The sequence below is a fragment of the Solanum pennellii genome, chromosome 12 (genome assembly GCF_001406875.1).
Source record: "Solanum pennellii chromosome 12, SPENNV200".
In the NCBI taxonomy this organism is placed as follows: domain Eukaryota; kingdom Viridiplantae; phylum Streptophyta; class Magnoliopsida; order Solanales; family Solanaceae; genus Solanum; species Solanum pennellii.
This window is the reverse complement of record NC_028648.1, coordinates 49661-62146: the sequence shown is the minus strand read 5'-3', so window position 1 is coordinate 62146 and position 12486 is coordinate 49661. Positions and strand designations below refer to the sequence as shown.

General features: G+C 34.2%; 1 protein-coding gene and 1 long non-coding RNA gene across 5 annotated transcripts in view; both read left to right on the top strand.

Moving 5' to 3' along the window:
- LOC107007147 (UPF0505 protein) overlaps positions 1-12486 on the top strand; it is a 36777-nt gene that overhangs the window by 19110 nt on the left and 5181 nt on the right. For all 4 annotated transcript variants that reach the window (XM_015205629.2, XM_015205631.2, XM_015205630.2 and 1 more), the window contains 7 exons: positions 244-387; positions 629-711; positions 2713-2854; positions 2972-3055; positions 5419-5580; positions 5657-5744; positions 6700-6777. In XM_015205629.2, coding sequence (XP_015061115.1) covers positions 244-387; positions 629-711; positions 2713-2854; positions 2972-3055; positions 5419-5580; positions 5657-5744; positions 6700-6777 — 781 coding nt within the window. The remainder of the gene's footprint in view (positions 1-243; positions 388-628; positions 712-2712; positions 2855-2971; positions 3056-5418; positions 5581-5656; positions 5745-6699; positions 6778-12486) is intronic.
- LOC114075237 lies at positions 3062-4363 on the top strand. Its single transcript, XR_003575779.1, has 2 exons — positions 3062-4134; positions 4233-4363. It is a non-coding gene; the product is annotated as an uncharacterized LOC114075237 (long non-coding RNA).

The window sequence follows — 12486 nt, the reverse complement described above, 5'->3', positions numbered from 1 at the left end:
TGGTGATATGACATGGGGTTCATTAGATAATTTAGTCTTTCGCGGCCACTATTCACAGTCAAGCAGGTCAACTTGCCTACCGCACCAATTACCAACTATGAAATTTATCTTGATTGCATCTGAATTGATATTTCTATATGATGATAGTATATTAATTGTTATCTTCTCCTTGGACATGAGAGTGCCAAAACATGCTGCTAATTGTTTGTGTAGCTACTTTTTCTAATTCTGTCCTCTGCGCAGAATAGTTATCTGGACAGCATATTAGATGGAATATTTGAGCGCACATTAGATGATGAGATTGGTGAGAATGAACTATCAAGCCTGCAATCAATTCTCCTGAAGATTCTAAATCATTTTGATAACCTTGAGAACATATTGCGATTGGTAGGCTACTTGTCTTTGTGGTTGCTTAAATTCATTTTCCTTTTACTGTTGTTTCTTAGTTGTCCTATGCTTCTACTAGTCATTTCATACCTTATGCTGTTGTGAGATAAAAATATGATAAACAATCATCAATAGACATGATTATTTGTAAATTGGGCCCTGCAATCAGTTCTATAATACAGTCTTTGAAGGGGATCTGAATCACTTAATGTTGAGCCGATCTACCATCATCATTTTGCAGAACCATTTCAATCAAATATTAAGCGTGATGCAGGGGAGCTCTAGGACCATCGTCAATACGCAGATCCTTAGTATTGCTACAAGGTATAACTGTTTTGACCAAATGTGTGTTTAAATTCCAATTTTTGTTTTATCGAGCAATGATCTGCAGCATTTCTTCCTGCATAGGTATATCCCTTGCCCCATTTAAGACGGAAAGCAAGAGCTCCTATTGTTTAAAGTCAGTGTGTAAGACCTGGATGACTCACCTACCCTGGATAAAATTTTAAGATGATAACCACTTCTCGCACTCTGTGATCCATGTAGAAACAGTATACTCTTAACTATCATGGATCACAAAATTTTCTTGTTGGTCAATCTGCCTAACAGGGTTGTTTTGTATAGTCTTATCTTAAGGATATGCATGGTCTCTATAAGAAAATGGATATTTTTCTCTTTTGTCCAAGTTCAGTATTTAGAAAAGAGGGAAGGGAATGACCACTTTGATTGTCCAAACAATATTCCCTTAACCATTTTAAGGAAAGTACATTAAGCATTTATACTGGTACATGAAGCTGGAGCTCTCTCTTTGCTGTAGTCACCTGTATGTATTTGTTCTCTCTTTGCTGTAGTCACCTGTATGTATTTGTATGTATTACATAAACAGTATACTGAATCTTTAGAATGTGTGTGATGGCTAAACAATTATGATCCCTCAGATGGGGAAGTTCATTGCCATTTCACCTAAAAATAAAATGCATCCTCCTCATTGTTGATGAGAAATTAAAGTATAGCGACAAAAACCACACCTCTATCCCAAGCTAGTTGGATCAACTGTTTGAAATCTTCATTATCATAATTGCTCATCGGAACATCCTGAAAGATTCTCTTGAAAATTGGTCCATAAAATTTCAGTACCCATACTTAAGTTCATTTAAGGGGTTCTCTAAATACTCTGAGTTGACATAACTGATAGAAATCCTCAACTTCCATTGTTTCTATCTATTGCTAGATCTCCCTGAATTCCAACATTCTTAATCTTTTGAGTTCAATTTTTTAGACCTACCTCCTCTTCTTTTAACCAGTGTTGTGGACGGCGAAAGGTGATAGAAGGCAACAAGGGTCTGCCTCAGTACAAGGCGAGGCGAGCGGCAAGACGCTTGCCTTTTTGAAGTGCGGCCCAATTAATACAAAAAAAAAATTAAAATATTTAAATTGTATATATAAATAATCAAAATCTCAATAGAAATAACATATTAGCAAATATTTCGATTCAAAAACTGAAAAAAAAAAAATACATACCTGGAACTTGAATGAGAAAAAAACAGTGGAAAAGTCACAACAGTGAAAAAAACAAGGGTAGAAGTGACTCTGAAGTCTGAAGAAGAAGGAAAAAGAAAAAGAAGAACAACGTATTGGTTGGACTTTGGAGTCGTCGGAAAATTTTGGCTGGTCACCCCAAGAGTCTAGTCAAAAACATAAAATTACCTTTTAACTTCTAAAACCCTAAACTGATCGCCTTCTAAAAGAAATACAAAAGGTGACGCCTTTCTTGCCTCTCACCTTTGTCACCATCGTGTCGCCTTTTGAAGATCGCCTCGCCACAAAGCTAAAAGGCGATGAAGGGTCGCCTTGCCTCTCGCCATTGGCGACGAGGCGATCGCCTTTCACAACACTGATTTTAAAACATGCAATCATCATTTTTTCACATCTAAGAGCCGGTGCATCTAGAGGCAGGCCAACCTAACATGTCGTCAAATTAGCTCAAGCGAAATTCTCTCTTTTTATTCTCTGTATACGTTACTTGCACCTTCTGATGGATATGATAATTTCGGATCTTATCTGACCTTGTATGACCGCACATCCATCTTAATATTCGCATATGTGCGAACTAACCTTGTGAACATGTGCTTTAGAGGCCCAACATTCACCCTTATACCACATTGTTGGCCTTAAAATCTTTCTATTGAACATAGCTGATGTTTAATTTGCTGCAAAGGTAACTGATGGTTTTCTTGGGAAGATATCTTTTTTGGAAAATGAAAACAAATCGTCAGTTTCTCTGATGGAAATATAATTGTCAATTATCTTCTTTTTTTCTGTTAGGAATTCTTGTGTTAGAGATCCTACAACCATTCAATTCCTTTTTGAAGTTTCAAGGTCCTTGCATGATAGCATAAATCTCTCAACTATTAAGGAAAAGGAGAACAACCATTCAGCACATTTAGTTTCTCATTTTATACACATGGTAATGAAATATTGTTTGCAAATAATATTCCTTTTCTTGCTGATTGGTCAAGAAATGTGAACCACAACACATTAGTCCTTTACCTGTTCTAATACATTTCTTGATCATAATATTCAGGTTGATTATGATTCTGAAGTTGAACTCCACTTAGATTTTTTGGTTCAGTGCCGTGGAGCTTTTGGAAGCATGAGTGAAGTCAAGGTTAATGTTCTCTAAAATATGTGAAAATATCCTGAATGGATTACTGAAAAATCTTGCTTATTCTTTGCTTCCATGAATTATGCATAGGGGACAGTTTTGGGTTATGTGATTTCTTTTTTATGTTTCTGTTATATGAATGTGACGTCACTTTGTAGAGGTTTACAATATCCTCGACTCTTACTTCTTGTTCCTTGGTTCTTTTTATCCCTGTCAGTTGGGGTATGATGTTATTTGTGTCTTTTTGAAGAGAACTTGTCTTTCCAGTTTACCTGAAAGACCTTTAATGTACTTCCTCTCCTCGTTGAGTTGTGTATGTGTGCATATTGGTGTGCCTATTACTGGATGTGGTGCATGTAATAGTGATCTTATGACACTTTGCCCTCTCCCTAATCTGTTTTGCCCTGTACATTGGAAGTGCTCTAGTGTAGTGGAGTATTTCCTCACAAAGCTATGAAGTCTTCCTTCATAGAAATATTGAAGGATGTTAGGAAATATTTATCTTGACTGTCCACATTTTTACCTACATTAATTGTTTCAACTAACACTCATGATATGTCAAGGAAAATTTAGATTAGTGTTAGGGATTGTAGTAATAATTTGCCAAAGAAAAGATCAAACCTATGCAGCTAAAGCAGTACTACTTTAAGGGAAGTGCAGTGCACAGGAAGCTGGAGACTCAAATAACTGATATTCATTCTATTAGGGTATTTCCTAAATCTTTTATTACAGTTAGAAACAATTGAACCATGGGATATGCAAAGAAAAGCTTATCCGTTTATTTATTTAATATCTGATGATAAGGTAAGTGAAGAAAAGCTTCTCTATAGTCATCCTGCAGTGAACATAATAAATTATTTAATACGTAAACAAAAGTTTCCTGTTATTAGTCTAACTTTGATAGTATGGTGAACTCTTGTAACCTTTACAGACATGGAGGATAAGCAGAACAAATTAATAGCAAAATAATGGAGGTCATTAACTTTGAATTAATATTTTTTCCAGAAGAGTGTTTACTTTGGGTCAAGCAACATGGACTTTTGCAAGTTAACAAATTTGTTTCCTAATCTTTCATGGAAAAGGTAGAGGGTAAAGTTAACAAATAACTTTTGAAAGGATTGACAACTCGTTGCATATTTAGAGTTCTCTTTTAACTAAACTATATTTTTTCTGTAAACAGGGACTTGCACTCGTATAAATATTGGTTGATCTTTTGGAAGCTTAATATGTACTTGTAATGTGTAAAACATTTGTACTAGACAACACCAACTTTGTGTAATATTAATAAATACTTCATTTTAACCCAGAAAAGGAGCAAATTGATTCACTATAATTGCACTTCATGACTTGTAATAAACGTAAGTTTGATGAGTTAATCCATGCAAAATTACTCCTTTTTTCCCACAAAAATGAAAACGTTATTGAAGGTTCTTTATTTATAAACAAGTCAAAAAGGCCCTTTGCTTTCTAACATTACTTGCATCACTCTGTGTTAAAAGGGACCTAAATCACATACGTGATAGGAAATTGTCTCAAAATAACTACAATTTCTTGGAATCCCTTTTAAATTTAGCAAAAATTAGAACACAGTTGAAGGAAAATATCCATATAGGTGATATCAACTACTTCCGTTGGTTTATATGCGGTATTTGACTTGGCACAAAGTTTATGAAAGAAAGAAAGACTTTTACAACTTAAGGATTTAAACATGCCATGACATTTATGTGGTTTTACAACTTAAGGATTTAAACATGCCATGGCATTTGTGTGGTTTTAAAAGCATTTCATTTAAGTAAAACAGGAAGTTTAAAGTTAAAAAGTATACAGTTACAGAAAAGTGTCATTCTTCTTGGAACATACTAAAAAGGAAAGAGTGTCATATCTAATGGAACAAAGGGAGCAATTAATTTTAAGGCTTGGTCATATTGGTATGCTGATACAAGTACATTGACTCATGGAATCTTATAATTTTGCAAGGGAGTATAAAAGTATAGTAAATTTCTAGTGTTCCAAAACAAAAATTATTGAATATTGGACTGCAACAAGTCTAAAGGAATGCTATTTATATGAGGGTTCATAGAGCTGACACCAACTAACATGGGACTGAGGTGGTAGGTTTTTGCATTGTTTCCTTTTAACATTACTATCAAGCTCCCACTTGGCTGCCTTGTTAGGTAGCATGGTGTAGAATTTGGACATAGTAGAAAGTTTTAAGCTTGGTTTAGATCTTTTTAAACTGATTATTTCTCCAAGTAGTCCTTGTTGATGAGTCTCGTATCTTCTGCTTCTCATTTTGCGTAAGGTAACTTTGTATTCATCAGTACCAAGATTGTACTGGCTGTAAGATGTAACTTCTGCTTTTTCAGGAAATGATTGTTCATTCCAGCAATTTACTGGTGGTTAAAGCTACACGGAATGACATTAGTGATGTCATTTTTGTCAAATCTTGTATAGCATGCAGTGAAGTTACAATATCATCTATCCCATCTCATCTGAAACAGTTAAACCTCTACTTGGAAACTGCAGAGGTAATGCTAGTTCTTTCTTTATTCTTAATTTGCGCTGCTGTTAATTCAGATGAATTTAATTTGTTTGGTCTCTTAGGTTGCATTAATGGCTGGTTTAGTTTCTAACTCAGATGGACTTGTTGATTCAGCGTTGAGGTGCTTGCATAATGTTGACTTATTTGAAGGTTTGTCTATGAATTATCACTGTCTATGAATTATTCTCCAGATGGCTCAGTGCATATTAGTAGTAAACTGGAAATTGTAGATTTGCACTGAACAAGATTCAATCGAGCCTTCTCTATTTCTCTCCCTATCCCTTAAATGTATCACTTACAATAACTTTTTGAAACCGACTTTGGAGTTTAGTTCCTTTCCTGATTCCGAGGAAGTTTATATCGTCATTGCCTCGAATATCCTGTACGATATATATAATAGGTGACTAAATATTTAATAATAAAGGTAACACAGTTTCATTCTCACTTGCTTTAACATTAGTAGAAAGCTTACTACCATAACATCCGCAATGGATAATTAAGCATCTCAGTTTATTATTGAGAACAACAATGAAGTCGAGCTTATGAGAATCACATTCTGCTCATGGTCAGTTAGGAGGATAGTTGAAGTGCTTGTTGCCACTATTCACATTTTACAACTAATAAAAAAAATTACTTGCACCAAATGGTATGTGCAGCTTAGAGGTTTTGGAGATGCTCCGTGAGTCTAGCCTTTGTATATGAAGTTTCGAGTTGTTGGGGAATGGGATATGGGTTTGCCTTTTGAACTGTTGGAGATAATGTTAGTGAATATGATGACAAGATAATAAAGAGGAAAAGACAAGGCAAAAGTTCTCAGTGTCAGAGCAGTAACAAGGTGCAATAATTGTGTGGAGCGCATATGCTGAATCATTTTACCTGAGTTCTCCAAGATCTTTTCATGTTTGATCCTGTATATCTTTGGCGCAAAACCTGATCAAATACTCAAACTAGCATGTCTTTTGCATTTGTTGTGAAGCCTCTTTGTCTGAATTTGAGAGGTTATGCATGCTGCTGTATCAAGAAGCAACCAGATTAAGATATTCCACCCCAGCTTTATCATGGTTTTCCGTGGTAAAATATTGAATTGTAATAACATTATCTGCAGGATCAAGGATGCCCAAGGACATTGATGGGTTTCAATCAACATTATGCAAATTTTGCAGTCTTATTGTTATGATTCCAGGTTTTTGATCTGTTCCTCTTCAATTCTTCTATTTTGCTTATCCTTTGTTATGTCTGTGTCTTGTCATCTTGGAACTTAGCACAACATGTTGTAAGCAAGACATAGTAATATCAATTGCTTGGGAATGGCCACCTGGTGAACCTGTAGTGTGAAGAGTTAATTTGCACAAACTGCATATAGATATATGTAGTAGGCTAGAACAAATCAGAACAAGTCTGAATTTTCCGAAACCCCAATGACCATGGTCTAAAATGCTTTAATTAAGTAGGAAACTCTATAAAAGGAAGTGTTTAGTCTGGTATAGAAAACCAGATCTGATACAATATGAATCAAAGCTTGATTCATTTGATTGATATCTCCAAATTCTAACTTCTGATCAACTGTTTGATCCAAATTAGTTGGCAAGTTGCCCGCAACCATTGCCTGATTTTATTTTTTCTGCACTAGCTTGAGAAACTACATTCTGTTTCTTGTTCTTCTAAAATATCAAATTACCTCCTAGTAGAACACAATATCCACACGTAGATCGTCTATAAGAAGGTGATCCTGCCCATCCACATCTATGTATCCTATGATCTGAACATGACTTTGATCCTCAAAAGGTAGTCCTTTTTCATATAGAAGAAATATGAACAATTACATTCCAATGACCAGCACTTGGACAGTCCATAAATAGACTTACAACACTTACATGATTAACAATGTCAGGAGTCACTACAAGGTAGTTCAACATACTAACCAGTCACCTATATGTTTCAGGATCACTAAGGGGCTCCCCTATCTTTGCAGGAGCTCCCCTATCTTGGCAGAAGCTTAGCATTTGGGTCCATAAGAGTGTGAATTGAGCAAGAGCCCTTCCATACGGAAATGTCTACTTCCTGTTATTCCCGTCTCCTCAAGAATGTCTTGTACATATTCTGTTGTGAATTGACAATACCTGACTTAGACAGAGCAAACTCAATACCTAGAAAATACTTCAATCCAGGAGACCCTTAGTTTGGAAGTGCTGAAAGATATATTGCTTCAATCCAGTGATACCATCTTGATCATTGCCAATAATGACTATATCAAACATAACCCACTAAGTTGATTCAAAGACTTAAGAGAAGAATACTGTATAAAACACATAATGATCAGTTGCACTAAAATTCATGCCAACTGCTTAATTGAGATGAACTTACCAAATCAGGCTTGAGGGGACTGTTTTAGACGAGAAAGTGATCGTCGCAATAAGTGACTCCCCAGAGAGACAAAGAGCCCGTTTGGATGGGCTTAAAAAAAGCAACTTTTAAAAAGTACTTTTGAAAGTGCTGAAACTTATTTTTAAAATAAGTAGGTATGTGTTTGGATAAAAGTGCTTCAGTTGAAAAAAAAGGTTGTTGATGTGTTTGGCAAATAAGTGCTGGTAAACACTTTTTTTTTATAAAAATGTCTGAAATGCCCTTAAAGTTGTTAACATGATAAAAAGTTGATTAATTTAAGGTTTTTATACTTAAAAAATTAAAACAAAATTAATTTATATTTTACATCCATAAGTAATAATATTTCCTATCATTCACATATTTCTTTATCATCACAAATTTTTTGTAATTATTAATAATACTAATAATACTAATAATAATAATAATAATAATAATAATAACAAAAATAAGAATAAAAATAAAAATCATAATAATAATAATAATATTAACAAAAATAATAATAATGATAATAATAATAATAATAATAAAAACAATAAAAATAAAATAATAAATAATAAGAATAATAATAATAAAAATAAAAATTAAAAAAATAATAATAATAATAACAATAATAATAATAATAATAATAAATAAGAATGATAATAATAAAAGAATTAAGGGCAAAAGGTAATATACTTGGTCAACATAAATGAGTTTTAAGTTGGAAAAAGAAAAGCACCCCTCACCTGGCTTTTAGCTTTTGGCTTAAAATAAGTCATTTTTGACTTAAAATAAGTCAGTTTGATAATTGACAAACACTCTAAAAAGTCAAAAACTGACTTTTAAGTCAGTTTGACTAGCTTTTAAGCTCATCCAAACAGGCTCAAAGTCAGGTGATTTCTCTATATTAGCCTCAATCCTCAAGATCATGGAGAAAAATATTCTTAATGTCCAACTAGGAGGTCATGACAAATATCAGTATCACCGTGGATGGAAAAAAGATGAAAATATATTATTTTTGCATGGGTGAGAGTATCATTGTAATCAAAGCCCAAATATCAAAATGTAATCTTTGCTCACAAGGCAAGTCTTAAGTCTATCTGTTTGATCACCTGGACTATTTGACTATAAACCTGCTGACAGCCAATTTAAATTCACCCGAATGAGAAACAAGATCCCAAGTACTATTATTGGGTAAAGCAGATATCTCCTCGTTATTACAAGTTGAAATCCTATGGGGACTAGCATACAGTGAACAAGCACTATGGAAAGAACTTATCAAGCAGAAGTATGAAATGGAGGATAACTGGTCTACCAAAATGGTCACTAGTACTTATGGAACTAGAATCTGGAGAGCCATCAGAAACCTTTGGCCAAAATTAAGAGAAAATTGCAGCATTAGAATAGGAAATGGCATGAAGGTCTTCTTCTGGGAGGACAACTGGTTTGAACAAGGCTCCCTAAAAACCCTTCCAGATATCTACATCTGAACCAACAACAAAAAGACACTCTGGGGAAGTTTGGTCAAATCAGGGATGGATTGAGATTTAGAAGACCCCTAAATGATTGGGAGATCCAAAGACTAGTAGACTTCTTTGGAATCCTTGAACAATTCAAAGGAACCTCCACCTCCCAAGATAGATTGTTGTGGAATCATAAAAGCAACGGATATTTCAGTGTGAAGGAACCTTACAAAAAGTTCAACTCTTTCACCCATCTGGTTACTGGCTGGCCATCGAAACTTATCTGGAAAGTTAAAATACCTCCTAAAGTGTCCTGCTTTACTTGGATACTAGCGAAGCAGGCTGTCTTGACTCAGGAGAACCTCATGAAAAGGGGTATCCAACTGAGTCCTAGGTGTTCCCTGTGTGGAGAAGAGGCTGAAACAGTCAACCACCTCTTTCTTCACTGTAGGATCACTAATATTTTGTGGATTATTTTCGTCAATTTGAAGGACCTACTTTGGGTGATGCTAAGAAATATTGTCCAGGCTCTGAAGATATGGAGTAGCTTTGCTTACATTTCTGGTCACAAAGAAAGATGGAAGATCATCACCACCTGTATCTGGTGGTCTGTGTGGAAAGAGAGGAACCTCATATGCTTCCAGAACAAAAGTAATAGTATCCAGAAGATGAAGATGAATTGCTTGGTTTTATTTCATTTTTGGTGTAAACAGGAGTATATGGAAGATCTAGAATCTGTAGTGAATGCTTTAGGCACCTTGTAATTTTTGTTATTTGGGATTGAAGATCTTCCTGATACTCTCCTTTTATTCGTAATTAGTAAACCTGTAACAAGTTGTGGCAGGTTTGATTTTTTGGAATATAATACAAGACTGTTACCTTCTTAAAAAAAACAAGTTGAAATCCAGGGTGAGAGACTGTTTTACCTGTAGACATGAGGATAAAAACATAGGATAAACATGGCACAAAGACATAATGAGCTGATGAGAGCCGATGACAACTCAAACATGTATAAAGGGGGTTGAGGTTACGAGTGGATCAAATACTTCTCCAAAGTGCAAAGGGTCGACTATGAGAAGAGTATGTAGTAGTTGAAGGATCTGATACAGGACCTGAATCATCTACTTGATGTTGCATGCTCACATCAAGAGTAGTGAAGTTGTAAATGATGGAACTGTGGGCGGTGAACTATAGATGGTGGAATTGTGAGACAAGATGAAGGAAAGATAATGACAGAATTCCCCAAACATGGAACTGGTAACACCTAAAAAATGTTTAGGTTGTCAGAAGAGGAGAGTTGAGTATGGTTGTGTTCAACAAGGTGAAATCAACATGCATAAACCACTGGAGGTCAAGTGAGTAACGTCACTATACATTTTCACCCTTGAGTAACCTAAAATGTGCACTTAAGAACATGATTGGCTGACTTGTCTTTTCTCGGAGTAAAGTTATTGACCAAACACACACTTCCAAACACATGAGGTGGAAGAGAGAACAAGATCAATAGCGAAACAAAACAGCATATGGAACTTGATTTAGAGATACTTGAGGAAAGTATACAATTAATAAGATAATAAGATTTGAGAACTGTATCCCCAAAAATGTAATGTAACATGAGATTGTATGAGTAGTATGTGAGCAATCTCAATAAGATTCCTATTCCTCCTCTCAGCTTTGTTGAGATGTACAAGGGTAAAATGTTTGATTAATGATCCCATGAGAGTTCAAAGAACTACTAAACGGAGAAGATAAATATTCTGACACATCTAATTTTACAGCACTAATTTGAGACAGAATTATTATCTACTAGGTACATTGCCTGCGCTTCGCGCGGCGGTAAACTACGTTAATAATCTACTTCTGAACATTTGATCATTTAAGTGTTTTCGAGTGGGTACAGCCCTACGAAAAGTAGTCGAGAATATTTTATGTAGAGATAAAATGAAATATTTTTTTTAATATTTTGTTATTAACTCATCATTTTACTCTAGTTATTCATCACCAAAGTCTTTAGAAAAGATATATAATTGTTTCATCGTCTATATTTGTATTTTCAAAAACTGGTACAAACATTTTATTCATCTTATCTAATTAGTTTTTTACTTGATAAGTTAATTAAAATTTAAAAACACATGTCTTGGAGTTCAATGAAATAGCGTATGTCGCTCAAATAATTTGGATAAATGATGTGTTGGCAAGTTCCTTTTTCAAAATCATTCGCAGTGATAGCCAAAAGACGTATTTTGTTGTTTATGTTTCAATCAATATGGTAAAATCTTTTTTTAAAAAAAATTGACTTTTAATCTAATCTTTATAAGGGGATAATTACTTCTTTAAGATTTGATTGATATGGATTCATCCTACTTTGAGGGCTAAATTAGTGACTCCAATCTGAAATTTGAACTCCAAACATTTGATTAAGGTTGAGTAAAATACTTACCATTCCACTACATTCCTGTTTTTTTTTTTCGATGTCACTAATTGATTGAATACCTCGATAAGATAGAAAGTTGAATAACTAAAACTCCAAGGTAATGTGGAACAACCATAACATCTGAACACTCAAAAGTCCCTTTTTAAACATCTCATGGATCTTTTAGCCACTAAAAACTCTATAAAGATCAAAGTCATTTATTTTACAAGTTAAAAAATTCTAATCTACATGACACCAATAATCTAATGGTTACATCAAACTCTTGATTAACGTATCTTTACTTTAACATAATGATCAAAAGCATAAACATAAACAACAAAGTTTAAAATATGTACTAAAAACAACAATTAATAACATAAGCATTAATTAATGACTATAAAAATCATACCAGTATCTGAACAATAGAATGAAACCAAAAGAAAAAACTTGAGCCTACTAAATGCATATTTTCCCCTTAAGGAAATTATTTTCCTCTAGTTCTCGAGGTTTAAAGAAATAGATCTTCTCATGATAGAACGATTTAATTCACCAGTGTATTGATATAAAATCAGTGATATCAGTGAACCACTCAACAAGAGCAAAGTACACGAATATTTAATTGTGCGGACGAAGAAGAAATTTAGAATTTTCG